The sequence below is a fragment of the Cimex lectularius genome, unplaced genomic scaffold, assembly GCF_000648675.2.
Source record: "Cimex lectularius strain Harlan isolate CLEC.00 unplaced genomic scaffold, Clec_2.1 scaffold10, whole genome shotgun sequence".
Classification (NCBI taxonomy): domain Eukaryota; kingdom Metazoa; phylum Arthropoda; class Insecta; order Hemiptera; family Cimicidae; genus Cimex; species Cimex lectularius.
In genome coordinates, this window is record NW_019392665.1 from 3,285,794 (window position 1) to 3,311,436 (window position 25,643).

At 36.0% G+C, this 25,643-nt stretch overlaps 1 protein-coding gene across 2 annotated transcripts in view; it reads right to left on the reverse strand.

Moving 5' to 3' along the window:
* Positions 1-380: 380 nt before the first annotated feature.
* Positions 381-25,643, reverse strand: part of LOC106667432 (adenylate cyclase type 2) — an 81,545-nt gene continuing 56,282 nt past the window's right edge. The window contains exons 9-19 of one of the 2 annotated variants that reach the window (XM_024225059.1): positions 15,061-15,219; positions 14,877-15,003; positions 14,766-14,807; positions 3,392-3,604; positions 2,406-2,464; positions 1,972-2,338; positions 1,794-1,916; positions 1,548-1,711; positions 999-1,488; positions 689-931; positions 381-632 (exon numbers count right to left, since the gene is read on the reverse strand). In XM_024225059.1, coding sequence (XP_024080827.1) covers positions 504-632; positions 689-931; positions 999-1,488; positions 1,548-1,711; positions 1,794-1,916; positions 1,972-2,338; positions 2,406-2,464; positions 3,392-3,604; positions 14,766-14,807; positions 14,877-15,003; positions 15,061-15,219 — 2,116 coding nt within the window. In that variant the 3' untranslated portion in view covers positions 381-503. The remainder of the gene's footprint in view (positions 633-688; positions 932-998; positions 1,489-1,547; positions 1,712-1,793; positions 1,917-1,971; positions 2,339-2,405; positions 2,465-3,391; positions 3,605-14,765; positions 14,808-14,876; positions 15,004-15,060; positions 15,220-25,643) is intronic. The other variant, XM_024225060.1, reaches the window with a different exon arrangement.

A 25,643-nucleotide genomic window follows, 5' to 3' on the forward strand; every position in this document is an offset into this window, starting at 1 on the left:
TACAAATTATACACAGTATATACAAATGGAAAAAAGAGACACAAAGGAGAGGGATTTTATACAGAGTAACAAAATCTTAAATCAAATCTTTTGGACATACATTGCAGACCACAATAGGTTATAATTTACAATTATTTACAAAAAGTTTTAAATAGTTTGAGCCCACAGAAATTGAAGATTTTGTCTTCCACTGCCGTTTCAAATCAATATAAAAATAATACAATTTTTCTTTAATACTCTGAAAAAAAAATATTGATAAACAAAGAGAAATATATTTTGTTAGAAAAATAATGAGATCCTTGGTTGGTTATTCTAAAATAATAAATTATAAATTGTTTTATTGGAATATTTCTAAAAGATAAAATCAAAACCGAAAAACATCCGATTTCTCAATTTTTATTAAATATACACACATCAGTTAAATATCTCAAGGGGAAATTCTTATTTAAAAGTTAAAAAATAAAAACTTTTCTAAAAAATTTATAGGTTGATTTTTTAAATTATTATTTTTCATCAAACTGGGTTTTGACAAAGTAAGTCATCAATGTGCCTTTGCCTTTCACAAATGTTGGCCCTCGACATTCACAGTCATAACCATTGGCCATCAGAATGTGTGCAGTATCTTCCGTCACCTGCAATTCCAAATAAAAATATTAAAAACTGCTAATCCTTTTTTTTTAATATGTACCTGGATTTTTCCAATAACACCGCACGAGTCCATTCTGGATGCCACGTTTACGGTATTGCCCCAAATGTCATACTGAGGCTTCTGCGCACCGACAACCCCTGCGATCACTGGTCCGTGGTTTAGCCCGAACCTGAGCTTGAACCTCTGGAATGATTCTTTGTTTATTTGATCCAGGATGGTCATTAGGGCGACAGCGAATTCAACTAGTGCAACCACACTATGACCTTGATGTTTAACCTCTTTCTATAGAATATAATTTTTTTAAAATTATTCTTTTATATATATATTTTAATATGAAATAAATACATACACCACCAGCGTCTTCTTTACCAGGTTCCAGACCTGAAGCAAGCATGTAAGTGCTTCCTATTGTCTTGATTTTTTCAATGCAGCTGAATTTCGGTTTGAGGAGTAGCTTGTCGAAATCACAAATTATTTCGTTTAAGAGACGAAGACATTCCAAGCCTTGTTTGTTCACATCGTTCTCATCGTAGAACTCTTTGTAGTTGGGAATAGAGGCGAACATCACCGCAATTGACGTGTACCTTTCGTGGTAAAGCTCCTGAGTCGGACCTTTCGTCAAGAACAAATGCGCCACATGAGCGGGCAGGATGTTCTCAAGAAGGATCTTGTTGATGCCTCTCATCGTTTCGACATCCTCCTGCTCGACCATGAGCCTCGTCTTCCATTGGAACTCCGTTCTTGCAGTGAATTCAACCTGTCGGTCCATGATGTGGAATATTACAACAGTAAAACTTAAGAAAACAGCAATTTTCATCATCCAGGGCATTTCAGTCAAACTAAAAAAAAAATTTATTGTTAAACAAAAGTTCATTTAAACAATTGATTTGCTGTGTACCTGTCATTGTAAGTTTCAAAATAAGATCTGAACAATTCAGAATTGGTGAATATGGCATAATGGGCACCGCCGACGATGATCATGAGGAAGAGCTTCAGAATGAATCCGATTCTCAAGAAAACTGACACCACTGCTAATGACAGCATACTGCTATATAAATAGGACTGCAATACATAAATAATTGTATATTTGTAATCACAAATAACAAAATTTGGCAAATGAACAACACATTATTATGTAACTTACAGGTACTGCTGTAACAAGGTCATCATCCAGGAGTGTTATGATACGTTTGTCGTTGGTTTTGTTGAAGGTCAGTTGTTCTGTGCTTAGCTCGACTTCTTTTGGAACATCGGGCTGTACGTCTAACTGAAAAATAGCAACTCATTGTTTTTTGTTTGTTTGAATCTCGTTGAAGACTTACAAGTGTGATCATGGCGCAGGTGGCAATGAGCAAGATGACAAAGACTGCAACTGTGATCCTGAGCCAACGGCTGTGCTCCAAGACACTTCTTGAACTGTCTGGAGTCGTGCTGTCACTCGACGACCCCAGCCGAGAGATGTAAACAAGTAGGAGCAGGGCAAGGAGTGTTGGTATGAAACCGAGACAGAGAAGCATCGCCCTCTGGACCGTCAGGCTCTGAATAGCGGCTATCGAGAGAAATATGACAACCGCGAACACAATATAACTCTTGAACTGTGGATCCGGCTTGATCCTGTACTGCCGTTCGTGGTTCTTCTCAAGGAACCATAATGTCGCCGGATTCATTCCATCTTTCTGCGTCCAACAGCTGCAAATGCATAAACAAATGTCCAAATGTTAAAGGTCCATAAAGAATAATAATAAAATACAATCACCTGAATTCCATACAACTTCCTTTGTTCGGGAGTAGATTTGATTCTATCATGGCTATACTCTGCAATTTAAAAAATTATTATTATTATAAGTTAATTTAAAGTTATAAATGAGACAAATGTGATATTTCTCTATTTGGTCTGCAAGGTTATGACACTACAGTCTGATCATTACTGATCATTCTGGTCTGACTATCCTTGCTGTGCTGGCTAGTTAGATGTATCGTAGATAACAACCATGTTACAAATGGGATATTGTTGTTGTTGCACAATTTGAAAGATATAAAAAAACAAAAATAGAAAACATAACCGTCAAAAAGTTACCAACGGCATAGTACGTATCCATACAATTAGAAAGCAAATGACAGTCAATGGCATACTCAGATCAAAATAAACGACCAGAAATCTGTAAATATTTCCTTTTCAAATTGCCTTCAACAAACAACGTAAAGTAGAGCGGTTACAGAATTCAGTAAAATATTTAGGTGTGATGTTAGATAAAGCAAATTAAATTGGAAAGAATAAAAAAAAACTTGACTACTGACAACTTCAATGTTGTGAAGCAAGAAACAAAACAAATATTACACAAAGAATGACAATAATAAAGAATAAGAAAATGTAAATTTAAAAAATAATAAAAATGCATTCATGTAGAATAATTTTACTAAAAATTACAAAAACTAGCACAACAAAGTTGTAAATTAATTAGTTATTTTTCACACCAAGACAAAAACAAAAACAAAAAATCTGTATTTAAATTTATTTATCTTTCCGTATAAGACAATATGCCTATTTTGAGCAAGGTTTGTGGTTGTTTCTTAAGAAAGAAAATAATATTTTAGAAAGGAAACTTTTCAGACTGTTTAAAAGGTCATGACTACTTCAAAGTCATAAGTACTGGTTAACATTTTAAGCTCAATAAACTTTTTAAGCAGCTTTAAGTATGTCTTGTGAGACGATGCTTCAATGTTGTTTTTCAAAAGTCTCACCGCGAGGCCAATGTTTTTGGCGAGGGTGGATTCTGTTATGTTTGCGAACGGTTTGTCAGCTCCCCAGCATTCGATGTACTTTGACATTTTGCTCGGGGACCTCGCCCTGACCGAGCCGGTGGGGTGGAGGCTACCCTCTGTCAGGGGCAGGCCCAGGCTGGACCTTCGCCTGTCACATGGCCCTTTTTCTTCCGCCTTTTTGCTCCCAGTCTCCTGCAATAAAAACAATAATGTTATAAATATTTTTCTATCCATAAAACCAGAAAAAATATCAAATAAAATACAAGGCAAATCACAAAAAAAAAAAAAAAAAAAATTAAAAATACTCAAAAGGTTGATTCATTAAAAAAAATTAAACAAACATTGTTTAAAAAAATGTTAAAAACATGCAAACCAGTACATGATTAGTTAAAACCATCATTAAATCATGGTTATTGTATATAATTTATTTATATCTTCCAGGAATTATTTGTCAAATACTACTTACTATAAATTACTAGGATCACTGATACGGTACAACAACAAAAAATAAATAAATAAAATTTAAAAAAGTATTAAAAAATAAAAAGGCCAAACAATGAATGTGGTGAAATACTGAAATGCATATCGATAACAAACAAATAACAAAATAATTAATTATACAATGTTTATTTATCATTTCAATGCAAGAATTTGGGTTATGCAGCCATAATAAAATTCAGTTAAATGGGTTAAGACTATCTTAACATCTTCGACAATTCACTGTGACCAACCAACCAAAAACATTTTTTTTTTAAAGTGACACAGAAAATATTTATCTTAAAATAAATACTTAAGTTTTTTATGGACCAGTATAAAGTTTAATGCTAAGTCCATATTTGTTAGTAATACCTTGGATTATTTATGTCAATGAACAGAGAACACAAAATTTAAATATCTAACCTACCAAATCTGGAATACTTTTTCAATTGAAATTTCCATTGAAATCTTTAATGAGAGAACGAAAGAAAGAGAGAGAGAGAGAGAGAGAGAGAGAGAGAGAGAGAGAGAGAGAGAGAGGGGGGTGTGAGAAAAGGAAAGAGAGAGAATGAAAAGTAAGACATAAATAGTAATTAGACGGATAGAAAGGTAGAAAACCCAAGAAAAATAAATAGAACTAGGGAGAGGAAGAGAGAGAATGAAAAGTAAGACATAAATAGTTATTAGACAGACAAAAAGGTAGAAAACCCAAGAAAATAAAGAGAACTGGGGAGAGGAAGAGAAAGAAAGAAAGAGAAAGAGAGAGTGAGAGAGAGAGAGAGAGAGAGAGAGAGAGAGAGAGAGAGAGAGAGAGAGAGAGAGAGAGAGAGAGAGAGAGGGAAACGTATTAGTTAAAGATAATAAGGATCCACAGCCGTTTATGCCGAGAGTATTTATGTCTAAGACTATCTGTCTTTTTAATTACCTTATTATGCTTATTATTAACTTAAGTACCTAATTGTTTCAAAAAAAATTTCATCTAAAAAAAGATTAAAATACGTGAAATAGAAAAAATGAATGTTAAGGATAGTAGAAAAATGCCGGAAATAAAGTGGTCATATTCGGAAAGATTCCGAAGATGTCGCTGCTACCGCTTTTCTAATTTACCCAGACTTTTTACATTATTACAGATTGTTTAAATTAGTAATTGTTGTTATTGTTGGTTTGTTTGTCTGATAACGATGACAAATACAACAACAACTAAGAAAATAATGAGGTCATAATGACAGAAATAGCAGTGAAAAAGACAGTGTTCAGGTTTAGGTTATGGGGGCTTTTACGAACTTGCTGGCAAATATTGGTCTATCAACCATCTACATTATTGACTATTGGTTACCAGACTTTGCAAAGGGCTCCCATTTGTGTTTCTTCTGGTTTTGGATTTTCCTTTCTTCTTCTTCATCCTAGCACCTCCTTAGCAATTCTGTAATGGTCCTTTAATCCTTTATTCATATCTCCTGGAGTACAACCCTATTGAACAGAGGACTTATTTTCAACCAATTTTCTGTTCCTTGAAACCCCCCCCCATCGAACTTTCCTTGAACAATTTATCAACTTACTAGTTGCTTCTTTGCCCTGTACGCCCTGGTACAAAAACAATGGTAATTTTCTTGTTACCTCTATTTCTGAGAGGGCTTTCTTGAAAAAATGAATGAGGTACAAATTTAATAAATTGTCTGGAGTACATGAAAAAAGAGAAAGATTCAATCAGAATATTCAGCATAAAAGAAAAATGTTTAATAGAAACGAAGAAAAGTAAGGAAGCCACAAACTTAATTAACTTTTCATGAATATAAAATAGCTGTATATTTAGCCAAACATGTCTTATTTGTGCGGCATGTATGTTTTATGCTTGAACTGTCTACTTATTATTATTATTATTATTATTATATTTTCCATTTCCTTGCCAATCGTATTTATTATTTAAATTGGATTATTTATATTGTCCTTTTTACTAAATTTATTTTACCATCGGCGACACGCTATTTGCCCATGTCAGCACGATATTCCGTGTTTTATTACCGATTTATGTTGTTTATTTAAACTGGAAAAGCTGAAACCAGAAAAATTATTATAACTGATTTGGTGTTGTTTTCTTCGCTTGTATGTATTTGATGTCAAGGTTTTATTTTTTACACCTTTTATTGTTACACCACATTTCCCGACGAACGGAAATATTTTTGATTTTAAAATCGATAACGATTGAGCAGGGATTGTCAGTCTTCTGCCCATGTGGTGTGAATTTATTCAAACAAAATCCCCTCGAAAAATATCGCAGACCTAATCAAACGCGGAGGTAAATCAAGCATGATAAATCGTTTTATGGAAACCTAATACAGACGGCGATGACACTACTCTGGAACGCGATATCCACGAATCTGGTTCGTTTCGCCCCTTTCAAGTAGGATTAAAAGAAAAAAAAACATGGGTACAATATTTCAAACAGCTTGATAAACTCAAATAATAATTTTAAAAAAGTGCGTTTCAATTTTTGAACTGATTTACCCTGCATATTAATACGAATAATACAGTGACTATCTTCTTCCATTCCACACCTATTCCCTCCTTCAATAACAATTCAACAATTAACAAATTCACATAATCAGTAATAATTTATTAAGAAAAGTAAGTGAGGGCAAATTAGGAAATCGATTACAGCGACATCTGCGGAATCTTTTAGAATATGACCAATTTACTGATTAATATTTCTTCTATGATTTCTTTTCAGTACATGACATATTTTGATCCTTTTTTATAGAATTCTGTATCTATCTATTTATCTCTGTAGATGTATCTATTTATCAAGATATATAAATCTATCTAACTCTATCCCCCTTTCTTTTAGTCACATACACACACACTTCTCATTCCCTCTTTCAACCTTTCAACAGCAACAATCACTAATTGACATAATTAGCAAAAATTCATTAAGAACAGTAGTGAGGACAACATAGGAAAACGATAGCAGCGATGTCTACGGAATATTCCCGAATATGACAATGGCACTTTTCTAACATCAAGACTTCTTATGAGTTTTAGTTGGCCCTATTTTAACCAAAGTAATTATTTAAATTGCCTTATCATTTTTATGTAAAATGTGGTCCAATAGAATCAACTAAAATACAAAAGATTAATATAATTACCGAAGCAACCTTGCACTACGCTAGTTCCCGTGGCCACTTCATGAGTCGCCGAGAATCAAATCCGATCATACTAAATTTGATTATATAACTAAAAGATGGAAATTTGACGAAGTTGAAGGTCGAGTTGATGAAGATCATAAGTTCGAATCCAGCTCTCTACATTAATTTTTCATTTACCACACTTTAGACAAAAACTATCAATAAATTTAAGTAAGAATTCTTTCTAACTAAAAGCTAAATTTAATAATAATTCAAATAATAGAATTAAAAAAAAAAAAACTTGTCGACGACACAATTTGTATTATTTTATTAGGGAAAATAAGGGAAGGCAAATTAGAAAAACAGCAGCGACATCTACGGAATCTTTCTGAATATGACCACTTTATCACTAATTGGATTTTTTATACTATCTCTTAACATTTCTTTTCTATAGATAATTTGTATCTTTTCTTGTTATTATCCATTATAAATTTACACAATTTTTTGAAATATTTAAATACTAAATTCTCTCTTACTTTTTCTCTCTTAGTTCCCCCCTCACTCACTCTTACTTCTTTGCTTATCCTAATCTTTAATTTTCTTTCTTCTTCTGTTCTTTCTTTGAAACTAACAACCCTTTTGACACCGCCTCTGCCTGGATAATTGGCCACCTTTTCCTTTTTTATTTTCCGACTATTTCAAGACTATAAGCGTTAAAGTTTTGTTCCTCCATCCGCCTTGTGAGTTAAGTCCTCTCGTGTAAGTCCCACGTCGTAAAATGTCATCGGAACGACACACACGTAGTTTCACCGCGTCCCAGCCGGCCCGGACTCATCTAGTTAGTCGATAACTTTGTTTTAATATTGCAACAAGCCCTTGCTAATGGGATGCCGGAAAGCGAGAGACGGCGGAGAAAAATCCCACACTCGGAATCGGCCGACGCACCCCAGGTGATAAACCATTTCGACAAGGGCTTGCCGAATAATCCAATTAATAAGTTCCGCAATAATTAATGGTATCATTCAAAACGCAATTACCTCAACATTAGTTCAAACTTGCCAGTTTCCAGGAGTTCAAATTAGCCATACCGGGAATTTCAACCCTACACAAGAAGCACAATTACCCCTTTTTATCAATTAAAAATATTAATATCCTAACCTTTATCAATAACAATATAAAAATGATAAATTAAATAATATCACCGACTTTTCTGACGGAATTTTGTATTCATTATTACATAACTGGGTCCATTCCACCGACAGTTTTGCAAAGAGGGTCGTTTTGACGATGTCAACCAGGCTCAATTTCGTTACATCCCTTTACACAATTCTACAAATAAAAATGCTTATTACATTTTTTATAACGACTCATGCTCAATTCAAGATGTTCGTTAACATTTATATTTGAAAAACATGTACAACCTATATGTATTTAGTTGGTCCTAGTTAACCAAAGTAATTATTTTTTTTTTTTTAATTTATTTATTTGTAGCCTATACATACTTGTACATAATACAAATGTGATCTCAATGTANAGCGTTTGAGTTTATAAAGCATGCCCGGGTGCCACACCCTGTCAAAAGCTTGTGCTACATCTAGGAACGCACCCAGGCAATGAAGTAATTATTTAAATTGATTTATAATTTTTATAGAGAGTGTCGTTGTGGGAGGCCGATGATTCCATAGCTCAAGTGGTTAGAGGCTTATTCGGAGTTCATGGGATCGAGAACCGCTCGTGACACTAATTTTTCAACTCAAACGTACTTCACATAAAAATTATAAATCGATATAAATATTCTGCGAAAATGCGGTTATATTCCTTATCAGTGGTCGTTTAACTCCGCCCCTAGGGATATCCAGTACTCTTGGGTCGGTGTGTGTCGTACGGACAGTAAAGGTAAGTAAATTATTAGCGAGAATGCAATGCAGTTGGTTCGACCCCGCCACGAGGTATATCGTGTAATCTGGGGGAGTGAATGCTACCAGACTTATATGTTTGTATATGATTGTGTATATATTATGCAGGGTGGGCGACCAAGACCCGAGGTTAAACGCCTGGGTAGACTCGTACCCCATCCCTAAAAGGTCCGGGACTTGGTAGGCTCACGTGCCCTGCGTAAACCTCTTGGACTTGTTCACAAACCTCAAGATTTTGACCATTTTATCTTGGGGAGTGATTTGGTGATGTCCTCTCCTTCAAAGATTTCAAATCTAGACCTAGCATACCTATCACACTCTACGAGGTAGTGCCTTGCCGTTTCTTCTTTTCATAAGCAATACCACACCCCTTCACATTGAGGTTACGGTCAGAGCACTAATCAGCTGCTACAGATTAATTAGCGAGGGCAGCTGGAATCATAAGTGGAACAACATAGGTCACTCGAAAATCTCACAACTATTGAGTAAGGTTAACGGTCAATTATTAAGCGTTAGTGATAAAAAGATTAAAACCCCTTCGGGGGAAAAGCTACTTTCAGGTAGTCACCCCTTGTGATGATAATTATAGTCTGGATGATGACCATCGTAACACAGACTGCTACACGGTTGGATCACTTATCAAAGGAAGAGGGAGAGGTGCAGGAATCTACATACCAAAATTAGGAATCAGATCTCCTCCCCTCTTGGCAATAACACCTCCGTTTTTCAGGCGGAAATCTAGGCCATCAATGTGTGTTGTAGAACACATATGGAAAATAAAATTAAGGGAAAAGATATTAAAATCTTTTCTGAGTCAGGCTAGTCTTAGGGCATTACAAAAAGATTTGTCAACCTCACGACTGGTGGAGGAAACTATAGATCTTATCAATAGGATCTCTTTCAGGTTTGAGAATAAGGTGACCCTTATTTGGATACCAGCACATAAAGGACACCATGGCAATGAAAAGGCGGATGGCCTAGCCAAAGAAGGTTCTAATACTGCGTTTGTTGGACCACAACCGGTATTACCTCACTCTATGAGCACAGCGAAGGAGAGTATCAATAGCTGGGGCATGAAACAATTCCTTAGGGAGTGGAATTTATCCCCCGGACACAGGCAATCGAAAGAGTTTGTTAAGGCGATCAAACCAGCAGAATCGAAATGGCTATTCTCTATCTCAAGGAAGGGAATTAGGAGGCTGATAGGTATTCTGACGGGCCACTGCCCACTGAGAAGACACCTCTTCGTAATGGGTATCCTACCAGATCCCTTTTGCCGCTTCTGCGAAATAAAAGAAGATATAAATGTTAAAAACTGTCTTCCGAGGGGGCAATTGCTTAACAATGCTTTTTATGTCAAATAAGCCCTACTTAAAACAATAAAAGTAAACTCTCTCTCTCAGGGGGAGTCGGTGGCCACAACGGTTGACACGGCGCTCATCACTGTAAGGTGAAGGTCCCGGGTTCGAATCCAGCGTTCCTGCATTCGAACCCGACATACTTACGAATGGGCGTTTTTTTCAAAAACACAGGCACCCCGAGGGTTGATATAACCTCTGCTGTTGCGAACCCTCGTAAAAAAAATGTAATAATAATCTTTTGGAATGTGACCTATTTACTAATTAAACTCCAACTATCTTTTATGATTTCTTTGCGGTATATGATATATTTTGATCCTTTTTTATCGAGTTCTCTACATCTCTATCTATCTATCTCTATAGATGTATCTATTTAGCAAGATAGATAAATCTATCTCTCTCTCTCTCTCTCTCTCTCTCTCTCTCTTTCTCTTTCTCTCTCACACACTCTCTCTCTCTCTCATTTTTTATTTATATCATCTTTTTATCGGAGAATCTCAAATCATTACACAATATTCTGCATGTAATCAAACGCAGCGATACACTGATGTGGTAAAATAATTCCATTTCTTATTCTTATAATTTCTTCTTTTTTAATTATTTCTTATTCTTCTTTTCTACATCTCTNACATGCAATCAAACGCAGCGATACACTGATGTGGTAAAACAATTCATTTTCTTAACGAGTACTATCATCTGACCCTACCTCACACCCTCTCTCTCTCTCTCTCTCTCTCTCTCTCTCTCTCTCTCTCTCTCTCCCCCTCTCAAAATCGACTTTTCTTACTTTTCATTTCGGGCCGACATTTTATATATTTTTTACCAATATAAGTCCATTTTAACCGAGAATAATATTGGACGAAATGTCTTCTTGATATATTTAACTATGACCTATTAACAGAGAAATATCATAAGTTAGTTGCATATGAATTTAACCGAGTCGAAAGAATGGATTGATGAACCCGAGAAAAAGCACGAAGTATTTCAAATATATAATAAATAAAACTGAAGTATAGATTTATTATTTATTGATAGTTTTTAAGTGTTAAGGAATCGATTTTTGTATTAAAATGAGTTTGACGAAGCGAAGGATGTTGAAGAGAACTAATTTTTATCCCGTTACGAGACTAATTAACGTTGCTAGGGGTGATTAAGGATTTTGTTTGCGACATTAGACTTTTTTTTCATCATCATCATTATCCTTTCTCGGGTCCGGGGTCCGAGGGAGAAAAGTCAGTAAACGCCATGTCGTCAGGCGATGCTAGAGGTTTTAAAATTGCAAAACGCGTATGCCCCTTGCATTTATAGCGCCGTTAAGGGCGAAAGGGATCCCCCGTCAGCCCCTTTACCCGGGGTCAAATATAGGGCAGTTTTCATTTTCCATGAGTCCTCCCACGGGACGTTTTAATGAAAGAGTTTTATGCAAAGGCGTACAATTTGGGACGGGACTTTCGTTGTTGCTCTTTCCACTGTCCCAAGATTTCCCTTCAAAAAGGGCATTACACGTATTTAGCGCGGCGATATTTATTAGGAAATTCATAAAATCTACCCTTCGTCGTAGAGGGAAGGCCCTTTTTAGCTTGTAAACCCCTTTTGCTCGAGTTAATTCCTGAATTATATTAGCCCCGTACATTTCTAACAGAAGATTATCCGCGAGCGTGAATTAATAGAGGAGAAAAGTTTTATAAAATTAAAACTTTACAGGATAAAAGGGGAATATTAATTTTCTTTAATCTCTTATAACCTACTGTCAAAATGGTTAAAAACTTTAGATACATTGCAAAGTGTGTGATTCTTTGTTCAATGTTGTTTTTAGTTCATATTATTCTGACTTGTTACTTATTTATTCATTCGCCGTTCCTATTCTGTGTTGTTTTCTTCTCCCCTTGGCTGTTTTTTCACTATTATTAATCCGTATATGTAATAGTCACAATTGACCGTATTAGTTTAATTAATTACACTTTTTATCTAAGCGGGATTTTAACCCACGACCGTCTGTTCAACACGCCGTGACACTAATTTTTTCATCTCGAACAAGGCCTTAGATAAAAAGTACAAAATTAAAATTAATAATTTGCTCTTTTTATTTTTGTCATTTTCTTTATTCTTTCGCTTCTTTTATAGTTTCTATTTTTAAGCCGAATTCGTTATCGGGTTAAGGGAGAAGAGGTCTCGGGCTATTGACGTTTGTGAATGGTTCTTGAGATCGCTGGTAGTCGAGAGGGCTTGAGAAGAAAGGTTAGGACGGGATGAAAGATTAGAGCGAATTTTGGGAAAAGCGAACACGGATCAATTCTTTACCAATTGTTAAGTTGAAGGTGGATGGCAATTAAAAACGCTGTAGGGAACTTGGGTAATTCTTCAGAAAAACTTTGATTCGAATGTTTTAACTTGTTTGATATTAGATGGGTCATTTTAGTTTAAGGCGATATGGCGTGTTCTCGGGGTGGAAAAGTGTATATAGAGCTTTGGCAGTAGTGTTATGATGGATCGAATGATTGTTCTGAAACTTTTAGAAACTGGATCAGATCACCTCAGGCAAAAGCAGTGTGGAGGTTGTTATGGATGGTGAGATTAATGTCGTGGTAAGGAGCTTTGACAATTTGTCAAATGACTTTTGATTGAAATGTTATAATTTGCTTGAAATTACACGGGTCATCTTAGTTTAAGGGGATATGACGTATTCTCGGGATGGGAAAATATGTATAAAGTTTTGGCAGTAGGGTTATGATGGATCGAATGATTGTTCTGAAACTTTTAGAAACTGGATCAGATCACCTCAGACAAAACGAATGTTGAGGTCGTTGTGAATAGTGAGGTTAGTGACGTTTTAAGAAGCTTTGACAATTTTCCTGTAGACTTTTGATTGGAAAAACTTGGCGAAACAGAAGTTCCAATTTTTACAATCATGTACCGATTTCGTCTGTTTAGTTCTTGTCGCTTAATTCTTCTGCCATCCCCATCCAGTGCAGACGTCGGTAGTTCCTTAGGGTAAGGCTGTTTAGGCCACCTGAACCTAATTGAAGTGCAGTTCTGCTTGTTCAGTTTCATTTTTCACATGTTCAACTATTCTTCCAAGAGATCAAGATAACCTGGATATTGGAGGTAGCTTGGGTAGGATTTGAGTTGGGAGATAAAACTGCGATATCGTCTGCGTAAGTTGTAAGAATGGTTTCGGCAATCAAAATAGTATGGGACCAAGTACTCATCCTTGTAGGACGCCAGCTTGGATAAATAAAATCTTAGAGAACTCATTGTTTGACTTACTTGTTAAAAACGATTTTAAGATTAGGTAGGAACTGCTTTAGATTGAACACTCCCAGTGCCGGAATCAAGAGCAGTACTCCCAGTTCGAAAAATCTGAGGGAATATTGTCCAACCCTGACACATTGCTAACTCGTAGAATTACCAGGACATAAACTGAATTTATGAGAAGGAATGGGTTTATCTAAATCTAGGATGAGTATTATGGAAAAAGGCTTAAAAAAATGTCTTGGAATGGGAGGTTTCTGAGTATTGTGTGAGTTATAAGATCATATCTGGAGGATTTGTGAATATGGGGTTTTACTCCAGATGGCTGAAAGGTTTGGATAGGTGGATAAGAAGGATGATGAAGATGGATACTAGGAAGTGCAGTTTTTGTTCCCATGAACTACAGCCTTCCGGCTTATTGTATTTTCCTAGTTCCTTAGTTCAGTATATTCGATTCGATCTTTCTCCTAGGAGGTACTAGTGACTGTCGTTGCAGCAATTCCATTCTTTTGGATTTCCATTTATCGCAGATTATGTCTTCTTTGAGCACTTCGCATACGAAGATGATATGGGAGGCTGTTCTTGGGATAAGAAGGAAATGGGATACCAATGTCCATGATGTTATTTAAATCTGGATGAGGAGTAGAGGTGTGTTCAAAGTGGGTTGAGAACAGGTTGGACTTGTCCTAGCTCTTAAGCCAAGACCCAAGGTAATCGGATATGAAAATCAAACCAGAGGGAGTTATGTGTTGTTAAAAAAAAATTTTCTGTAAACTGCAACGAGCTGTAGGAGAAAAATAAGATAAACAAGAGAGCAGTTGACTGATTGAACACACAGATAGCTTTCAAGGACTTGTTTGGGCCTTAAATTATGCGTTTTAGGTTGGTTCCTTGGTTTAGAATGTTGAGTTATGCTTTACATGAGAAGAACTGATGATCAGAGGATAGATCATTCAGGTACTATCTTAACTATGCATGTGCGCTAGGTTTCCCATTTTCCCCGATTCTTCACGATTCTTGACCATTTTCTAGAGCGGCAGGGTTCCTGTGCAATCGTCCCAATTTCCAGTATGCATGCATAAATTAGAAAAAAATTACTGGATTCGACTTTATTTAACGGTCTGACGGCTCGGTTGTTAAGGAAATACTTGACAAATAAATGACAATAAAACATGCAAAGTGTGGCACACGGGGTAAAAAAACAATCATTCGCAACTCTCAAACTCACTCTAGTCTGTGGTTGGGCGTAATATTCTCTTTTCATCCTGGGCTGAACGAGAAAAATTCATGTAGAAAGTCAATCCTAGGTTGTCGTGACATAAAAAAACTATATACTTACAGGCACGATGAGGTAGGTGTCGATTTTGTGATCCGAGAGGTAAGAATCGCGCTGGGCGCCGTTGCCGGGTTCGAACTTGAACCTGTCGTTGAGCTGCATCAGGGTGGCTTTCGTCACGTGGACACGGCTGAAAAACACCAATTGTTCAATATTATGAGGATAGTTGGAATTTGATAGTGCATACCCCGGGAGGCCTCCAGATTCCATGTGGTTGGCCAGTGTCACGTCGTCGCTCCAGACGTCGAACTGCCATTTCCTCAAGCCGAGGACGCCGCAAAGTACGTTGCCCGTATGAACACCGATCCTCATGTCGACGTTGAATCCCGTCGCCTCACGCACAAACCTAAAAAACCATAATAAAACGATCATAATCATATAATATAAGATAAATTATGCTGTGAACAAAAACAACTGTAAGCCTTTTTTCGTCTTGCCCTGCTTATATGCCAAAATTATTGAACCAATTTAGAAATCTAACAACAAAAAAGAACATTGGTCTTATTAAGTACTGGTGCAAAAAGTGAAAAATAAGACTGAATAAGGACAAATGAACCCAGTATCTGTACAGCTGTACGCTAACAAGGAGACACCGATTGTCCACTCATGTCAGTTACACAGGAATATACTTAGAGAGCACAGTGACTACAAGACTTAAGAGTCAACTAGTTATCCGAAGACTTGAATAACTATGAGGACCTTTAGGATAAAAATGGATTTTGACTGTCAAACCTCAACTAACTTTATAAACTCATTATTGATCCATTTTGGACATATGGAGTAGAAATGTGGGTTTCCGCCAAGCCATGCAATATCCAGCGAATCCAATCTTTTTAATAACAAATCCTCAGATAAAAGTCAAAGTTTCTTAAACGCCACCAACCTTATTATCCATACCGACCTCAACATGATTTTTATCTGGGGTGATCCGATCCCGTTTCTGAAAGTTCCAGACTAATCTAATAATCTATCCTAGCCCTACTGCCAAGGCCTTATTTGCACTTTTCACGAGAACGAGCTATGTCGCTATCCATAATGACCTCAACAGGATTTTTATCTGGGGTGATCCGATCCCGTTTCTAAAAGTTCCAGACTAATTTAATAATCTATCCTAGCCCTACTGCCAAGGCCTTATTTGCACTTTCCCATCACAAGAACGCGCTAGGTCGCTATCCATAATGACCTCAACATAACTTTTATCTGGGGTGATCCGATCCCGTTTCTAAAAGTTCCAGACTAATTTAATAATCTATCCTAGCCCTACTGCCAAGGCCTTATTTGCACTTTCCCATCACAAGAACGCGCTAGGTCGCTATCCATAATGACCTCAACATAACTTTTATCTGGGGTGATCCGATCCCGTTTCTAAAAGTTCCAGACTAATCTAATAATCTATCCTAGCTATACTGCCAAGGCATTATTTGCAATTCCACATCACAAGAACGCGCTAGGTCGTTATCCATAATGACCTCAAGATGACTTTTATCTGGGGTGATCCGATCCCGTTTCTAAAAGTTCCAGACTAATTTAATAATCTATCCTAGCCATATTGCCAAGGTATTATCTGTACTTTCCCATCACGAGAACCCGCTAGACCTCGAAACCTCCTCGTCACTTAGCTGGTTCCTCTAACATATGTCCTCCGATCGCAGAGCTGGTCAGAGTGTCAGAGTTGTGACCAGGAAAAATGCACGCACATATTTGCAATATTTTAGTTATGTACAGTCAATTAATAAATTACAAGTACACGTACAATGTAAATAAGTAATATAAAAAGTTAGGTTTTTGCCTCGCCCTGCTTATATCTTAATATTATTATTTAAGTTGTGCCATCGGAATATGTTCTTGAGTTTCTGCTTTAAAAATTAAAAATAAAAACTTCAAAAACTACTAGGATATGGAATATTGATTTTTTTCTTTGGAACCAAAAAAAGGACGTCATCATATTTGGCGAAAATAAGGAAAATTTAGCATAAAATATGTTAACGGGTGAAATTCAATTAAAACTTGTATTTTAATGTTCAGATGAAGCTGTTTTCACTGTACAAGTATGTAATCTCACAACTTAGTAATTAGGATGCTTAAGTTACAAAGTGCTTTACTTTAGAATGTTCTTACACCCGTAAAAGGGACTGTCGACCTTTGTGATTAAAGTATGTCTACGGTTGGTCTGAAAGATTATAAAACATTACGGTTGAAAATATTTCAAAATTAGGGATAATTAGGACAGATTAAGGGTGATTAATGATAAAATCTACTGGCATTTTCTTGCTGTTGGGCTTAATTTCGACTCCTTCAATCTTTGGAAATCATCCCGCTAGGACCTTATTTCTATCCTGTACCCTGGTCCAGCAGAGGGCTTTTACGCTATGACGCTCCTAGGATGGACCTGGCGGAGACGATCGGTCGGGAAGATGGCGGCGAGGTTCCTCTCACACTTCTTCGCCTGGCCAGCCCCTCACGTACTTAATTTTTTTACGAATCGGGTTATGACTTTTAAACCAGACCTAGGGGCTCCTTCCTTCCTTCCAGGGTTCCTCCCATTGCGTTGGCCTTTCACTTATGGCTTCTATCCATTCACGACGAAATTTCATCATATAAGGGCAGTTCAAGCGCACATTCAGGGCCGTTTCATGTTCCACACATTTGCGAAGGAGCAAATGCTTCAGGCGAAACTTCCCAGCAAAGTCCCCATGCACGGCAAGCAATTGGGAAACTGGGAAAGATATCGGTAGTCTTCAATATAAGCACAGCTTGGAGGAAGTTGATGGGAACAGGGCATGGGTATGCCTGCCTTTTTGAAAGGCACAGTTTTTGGTTTGTTCCTGGTTTCCATTGTCTTATGATCCACTCTTCTATCTGGTATTTCTGGGCTTGTTGTGTTGCTGAGTTCAACGGTAATGACCTACGGTATCTATTTTCTGTAGAGACAGTTCTCAAGACCTCGTCATCTTCAATAGTACTTATTAGTAACCCGACATCAAAGCATTTACCGTGTTGCGTTTAACTTCTCGGCCAACACGAGACGGGCATACATCATTGGATTATTTGCGCTCGTATTTTGATGCGTGTCAGGTTGGTTCATCCCGCCTTTCTAAGTCATGAGGACGGTTTTGACTAGAGCCACCCCAGCTTCACGTCCTTCCACCATCCCTCGAGTGTTCCATTTGGTGTAGATGTAGATATTTTAACCCCACGCTCTATGCTTATAGCACACCGGTGAGTCCTAGTTCATCAAGGAGTTTGATTGATAGGTCCAGTCTCAGTGGTTGAATGGTTACTACGGTACATTGTACATCCCAATGTGGCACCACAGTTGCAAGCAGTCTCCTCTGCTTCTTTTCAGAATCTGCCGGGCTGTTATACCAATCTTCTTCAGATGCCCATTCAGCCCAGTCAAGATTCCAAGTTTTTCCTGCTTCCTTTGATACATTTTGTTGTTTCTTACATTCCAAAGTTTGCTAGAAGGTTCTTGGATGGTTTATGTCCAATGATTGAATTCCTCTGTTCCTCATTTTCATCTTATCCTTTTATCTATAATAATCGTTGATAGTGTGATATGTGCCATAGAAGGGTCCTATTAGCAGCTGCTTTGCTTGCAAGGACGTCCACTATCTCATTTCCCTTTCCTCCCACATGTTCTGGGACACAGCAGAAGGTGTCTTTATTTTCCTTACCTAATTTGTTCAGTTTAGTTTAGAAATTCAGCACCATACTTGAACTTATGTCCTGGTGTGGAAGTGATAGATGGTAAATCTTGTACTTCCTTGATTTTGGCCCTAATTTGTACTTCTTCCAGCCTTTAAGTTCAAAGACTAGTTTGACAAGTTGTCGAATTATAAAATGAATTTATACTGAAATTTTTGAAAATAAATTAAATCATAACTCGAAGAAAATGTAAACAACCAGCAAATTAATTTAAAAAATTAGAATTTCAAGCATAATTTGTTATATTTGTCAGTATGAAAAAAATCTTATAATAAAGTTTATTCCAGCATGACGGTCTGACACGACAGGGCTTTTAATTACAATAGCTCTTCAAGTCATTAACTTTTATGATCGGAGGCCACTTAATCAAAAGGGATGGCGTCTAAATGGTCTAACGTTGCAAGCCCCTTTCGACGAGCTCTCAAAACAAGAAATCCGATAGTGCCGACTATAATAACAATAACAATTCATCCCTTTGCTAATTGAATTCATAAAGTCGTGATGAATGTTTATATGTGAAGTAGTAATTGAACCAATGAGGTGAATGTTTAACGATCGTTAGGAAAATACGTGCGTTTTATGATCTATCCCCAAACACTTTTGAAAAAAAAATAGTCAACTCAAACTGATCAAGGCATTTGATAAGATGTCCGTCCCATTTTCTGAATTGGAAGGCTAGAAGTTATTTTAGGATATTTATTATATTCGAAAGGTCAAGGACAATATTATCTGTTAAAATCAAATTAAATTATTCCTATCAATTCACTGCATCTTCTGCAGTCCCCCAAGGATCACATTTTGGTCCTCTTATATTTATATTATTCCTAAAGATATTCAGAGCTTGTAGTAAAATTCATCTAAGGAGGATACTTGTTGATTTGTAAAATTTGCAAAATCTTTACCTCTTGACCAAATTGAATTAGGTATATCTTAACATCTCTAAATTTAAATCTGTCACTTTCCACTGGATTTTATAGATAATCATTAAATATAGTATCGGAAACAAATCATTAGTTGTTGATGACATTAAAGATTTGGGTATTATCATCGACACCCAATTAAAATTGCTAATTATAACCCAGATCCTTTCCGGTTAAGTAAGACATCCTCATAATCTTGTAATAATCATATAAAAATAAATAAAATAAAGAAGGACTTACTATTTACATGTTTGAACATATATGGAGGGGATGTTAATTATTAATAATCTTTGGTGTAAGGACTGGTGAAAAATCGGAAAACCCAGTTCCCTTACCAACAAAGAAAAGAAAAGAAATTTTTCTAACGTTTAAAACGGTTTGTTTCATCTTCCAACATCTATTTAAAGGTTAAAAGAGACAAATATATAACCCAGTTATAATCTTCCCTCATGATACCAAAAGAAGCAATATAAATTTTAGGAAATTTTGCTCGAAAAATGACCAAATTTAGAAATGCATTTCTCAGCCTTTTAAGTCACAGATCTGTGAAAGGTCACATTTTTTGGATAATACATTTTAGGAAATTCTGCTCGAAAAATGACCAAATTTGGAAATGCATTTCTCATTCTTTGAAGTCACAGACCTCTGGAAGATCTCATTTTTTAGATAATAAATTTTAGAAAATTTTGCTCGAAAAATGACCAGATTTGGAAATGCATTTCTCAGCCTTTTAAGTCACAGACCTGTGGAAGGTCTCATTTTTTGGATAATAAATTTTAGGAAATTCTGATCGAAAAATGACCAAATTTGGAAATGCATTTCTCATTCTTTTAAGTAACAGATCTGTGGAAGGTCTCATTTTTTGGATAATAAATTTCAGGAAGTTTTGCTCGAAAAATGACCAAATTTGGAAATGCATTTCTAATTCTTTTAAGTCACAGACCTGTGGAAGGTCTCATTTTTTGGATAATAAATTTTAGGAAATTTTTCTCGAAAAATGACAAAATTTTGGAAATGCATTTCTCATTCTTTTAAGTCACAGACCTATGGTAGGTCTCATTTTTGTAGAAAATTTGAAGCTGAACAAGATGCCTTTTTTAAATCGGTGGTCAAACTAGTTAAACACATGGAAAAATAAAAATTATTTTGTTTTTGTATATCGTGTATATTTCAGTAGCAGGTTAGTACAACCTTCCAGGCTTGAAAGCCATTTTTAAAAGTTTTCTTAGCTTCAGCCATTCATCGGTAAATTCAAAAATTCGGGAATATGTTAATTTTGTACTTTTTATGAAAACCTTTTTTTGGGGGCTTAAATTGAGCTGTGAAGCCAGGAAATCTTTTTGGAGTGACGCCCTTTAGTAATCGATAGGAAATTTTAATGAGTTCAACTGCTCACCTTCCACTTTGCCCGATTTCTCAAGCGTTTTCGAATTATTCGATTATTCGAGATTTTTGGCTGTAAAACGTGGTTTTTTGCGTCCTCATGGAAAAAACCGATTACTCTCCCGATTTGACCATATACAAACTTATAATATCAATACGTTATTCGAAGCCAAACGGCCTGAACACCTGTGAAATGGTAAGGGAAAGTTGAATTTCCGTCATGAGTAAAAAAGTGGCTATCGACAGCAGATTTCGCATTCCAAAAGGTCAAAGAAAGAAAAAGGAAAGAATTGTAGCTTTCCTGACCACTTATTTTGAAAAGTCCTCGGATCAAAAGTTGTAGAGAGTAAAATTCGCGAAAACCTGATAGTTCAAAATTTATGCAGAGAGAATGATCGGTTTTTTTCCACGAGCACCTAAAAAACCACGCTTTTGCCCAAAAATCAGGAATAATCCAAAATGTTAAAAAAAATTGGGCAATGGGACAGGTGATGAATTGAAAGCTTATTAAAATTTCCTATCGATAGCTATAGGGCGCCGCTCCAAAAACCATTTCCTGGCACCACGGCTCAATTTGGAGTTTTCGTCAAAAGTGCAAAAATTAACATGTTCCCGAATTTTTGAATTTACTGACGAATGACCGAAGCTAGGAAAACCTTTAAAAGAGGCTCAGAAAAACTTAATACGCTTTATAAAAATGTCATATCTACAGAACAACAAGATATCTATGTCGTACAGAACAAATAATACATCTATACACTATCTATACATTAATTAAAGTTGCAACTGTTGTACTGAGAAAGTTAAAAATCGAAGGAAATCGATGCATCGATTTATTTGTTTTAGCACGTTACAGGGAGATGTCGCCCTAGTCATATAACGACATCTAAAATTAAGATTAACATTAAGTCCATTATATTTCGTGGTCCGATTAACCGAATAACTTCTTTCAATTAATTAATGTTTATGTAACGTGTTGAAATATTGGGTTGTCCGGAAAATAATGCAGGATTTTGGTATTAAACAAAAAAAAAGAAACTAGTTACTTTAAAGCAATGTTCTTTAATCAAAATAANACAAATGAGTAATCCTGTAAACGTAAACAGAATATTTTATATAGATTTTTTTTAATGAAAACTTAAAATCCTGCATTATTTTCCGGACAACCCAATAAAAGAGCTGTGTTGCCAGCAGGATTCGAACCCACGACCTTCGGCTAAATACGCCGCTGCTGTACGACTTGAGCTACCGTGGCTTCGATCCACTCGGACATTAATTATAGGTTAATTTTAAGTTTTAGTTATTAATTAACGATTATTGAATGATTTGTTAATTTTATTGTTAAGTATTTAATTTTAAATTATTTGTCCTATTTATAAATTATTTGTATAGAAATATATATTGAGTGCGTCATGTGATTGTTATCTAATAAAAATCACTTTAATCGTACAGAAATAACAAACGTGCACATGTGTATGTTCTGAGCTCAAACAAGGTCAATTTGAACGTTTTAAATTGAAATCAATAAAAATTAATTAATTAAGAGTTAAAAATTCCGCTCGTTTTTCTCACTTTTCTCCTCTCAACCAATACCTTACGTGAAAATTAATTAATTGAAAGAAGTTATTTTGTCAATCGGGCCACGAAATATAATGGAATTAATAAAAATAATTTTTACACGTGTAACTTACAGATGTGTTTTTATATAATTGAGTTTATTGGCAATAATTTGTACGTTTTTGTTTGATAGCTTGGAAAAACGGCACCGGCAGTGGTCCCGAAATACGTATTGGAAATAAAAAGTAAAACAAAGAGGTTGTGAAAATCAATAAATACCTAACATGAATATTAAAAAGGCTTATTTTTTTTTAAAAATGAGGCCTAACGCAGTCCTGTGACTTAAAAAGCTGAGAAAATATTCATTTCCAAAGTTGGCCATTTTTTCATGTAAAAACCAAAGATGGTAGATTTTTGGCAGTATAGCTATTCTATTGAACCCAGGAGAATCGAGGCTTAGGACTATGATAATATACCCAAATGGAAAACTAGTTTTGACACTCTCCTCACATCAATGAGTACTCATCATCGAGTCTGTGAGGCTTACTCTGGCATCCACCAACGTTTTGCTGTACAGGGATCTTTATCATTATGTTTCTCACCGCGACCACCTGTCTGAGTTTCATCAATACGCAAATTTGAGTGACCCACGGTGGGCGTTTAAAGATTGGTTTAATTTCACCCCCTGGATGGAGTGGCCCTCTGCCTTGTGCGCTTTATGTAACATCTAAGGCCAGAATTGTCCCATTTAATTGCACAATGTACAATGTTAAATGATATCCGCATACTCCACCTACGCTGCGGTTCCCGAGACCAATTAAACACAGTCAAACCATGAGCCAACGTCCCTTGTTGGATTTTGAGAACACCCATGGCAATTAGGATATTTTTATGTCAATGAAATGAATATTTAGTGTTTGTATAATTTAATTTAAATTTTTCTTCATTGCTGTTCTTATTTTATTTGTTCACTTTTTAGTTTTTTTTATTTCAATTCTGTGGACTTTTTTCTTTTCTACATTCACGTTTTGTATTATTCTGCATTTTTGTTGCCCTGTTTATGCTTTCATTCACCTCCGGCAGACTGAATTTTCCATGCCGTAATGGTACTTATTTAGTAATTTAATTGCAATTATTGGAATATAACAAATAAAGTGCTTTTATTATTATTATTAATTTATAAGGGCGTTTTAACGGCTAAGGTCATCTCACGCCTAACTAATGCATTTAAAAATTCTACCTTTAGTTAGCTACATCCCTTCTATCCTATTACCATCCAAAGTTTTAATATATCCTTTTAAAATACTTAATTTGGAAGAGCAAATGTATGTACAAAAAAAAGTTTTAAATTATAAAATATTTTCTTGTTCTTTAATTACAATTTCGAATTTTTGTTCCATAATTTAAAAATTTTCCGTCAGCTTGTATGGCCAATAATAATAATAATAATGAGGTTGAGATGGGGAATTCGTGTCCGAGTGGATCGAAGTCACGATAGCTCAAGTGGTTAGAGCAATGGTGTATTGAGCCGAAGGTCCTGGGTTCGAATCCCGCTCGTGACATTAGCTTTTTCATTTCGACCAATACCTTACAAAAAGATTAATTAATTGAAAGAAGATTAATCGGACCACGAAATATAATAGATTTAATAATGATAATATTATCAAACGAAAGTGGGCGGCAAGATGGTCTGTAGAGATAGTATGAAAGAAATTAAGCCAATTGTACATAAATTGGCCAACTGAGGGACTTGAGAGAAAACTTTTTTTTTTTGGCCGGCTAACTACTGGGTCATTGCCGACACCTCACGTATATAAGCTTCTCGCATTTTTCTTTGTTTCATTTCAACTTTATCTCTATCTCATTCACTATATCTCTTCTTTTAATTTTGTTTCCTACCGATCAAAAACAGGAGTGTTTTGGTGCTCGTTCCTACTATTCCACACGTGGTTTGTTAAAAATACTTCAATATTTACAGACTCACTAACAATACCCACTCACGCCAAGAAAATGATTACCTAATCTACAGATGGCAGGGCTCAGAGTACAGGTGCACGACTGAGGTCCTGCCCCTACAACTAAATAAATAAAAAGAGTCATAATCCTACCGACTTCCTTCCATTCGTGCTAATAAATACATTCATACAGTATGTACAGAATTTCATTCATCCATTAGACAAATTTCCTTTTGACGGGCTTGTGACTCGCTATTCCTCGACATCCACGTCCATTTACACAAAACATTCACTCTAATAAATACATTCATAATGGACAAGGGAAGCATCTCGGCCGTATTACAACAACCTTGATAGCGGCGACCTGTCCCTCACATCACACAACAAGTATATAATTACCTAAACTGATTTGGCGGGCCTGTAAGCTATTCAGTATTCAGTCATCACCCACGCTAATAAATACATTCACACTGCAGAATGGAGATATACCAGGTGTAGTTGGTTATATGTATCCATACGCATTTATCAGTTTTAAGTACCTAATAAGATTATCTTTGAAGTCACTGTTACGCTTAAGAACCATTTCCAGATTAGATGGTAGGTCACAACGTTCTCGGTACTCGCTTAACTTATTACATCCCTCTAATAGGTATCTCACCGGTTTCCACAGAGTGGGCAGCGTTTTTGACTTGTACCCACTAAGAGGTGACCGTGCGTGAAACGGGAGTGACCTATTCGCAACCTTGTTAATATTACAATTAATTAAGGTTTTTTAGTTGAGATGAAAGAAAGTTAATGGCACGAGAGGGTTTCGAACCCACGACCTTCGGCTAGATACGCCGCTGCTCTACCACCTGAGCTATCGTGATCACCAATTAAATCATTACAATTAATTAAGGTTTTTTAGTTGAGATGAAAAAACCTTAATTAATTGTAATGATTTAATTGGTCAAGCGGACCACGAAATTAGTGAATTTAATTAATTAAAATGAAGTACACTTCACTAAAGCTCTCCGTCGCCATTTCAATTGTCGTCGAGAATCCAAACCGATTACACGACATTTGAAAATGTGAAATTTGGTCTCAATTTTAGGTTATTGCCAAAAATTAACGATTTATTATTTTTAAAAACCATTCACTCAAAATTCGTAGTATGTTATTCTTTTTATGTAAGGTCTTGGTTGAAATAAAAAGTCAGTGTCACGAGCGGGATTCGAACCCAAGGCCTCCGGCTAAATAGCTACCAC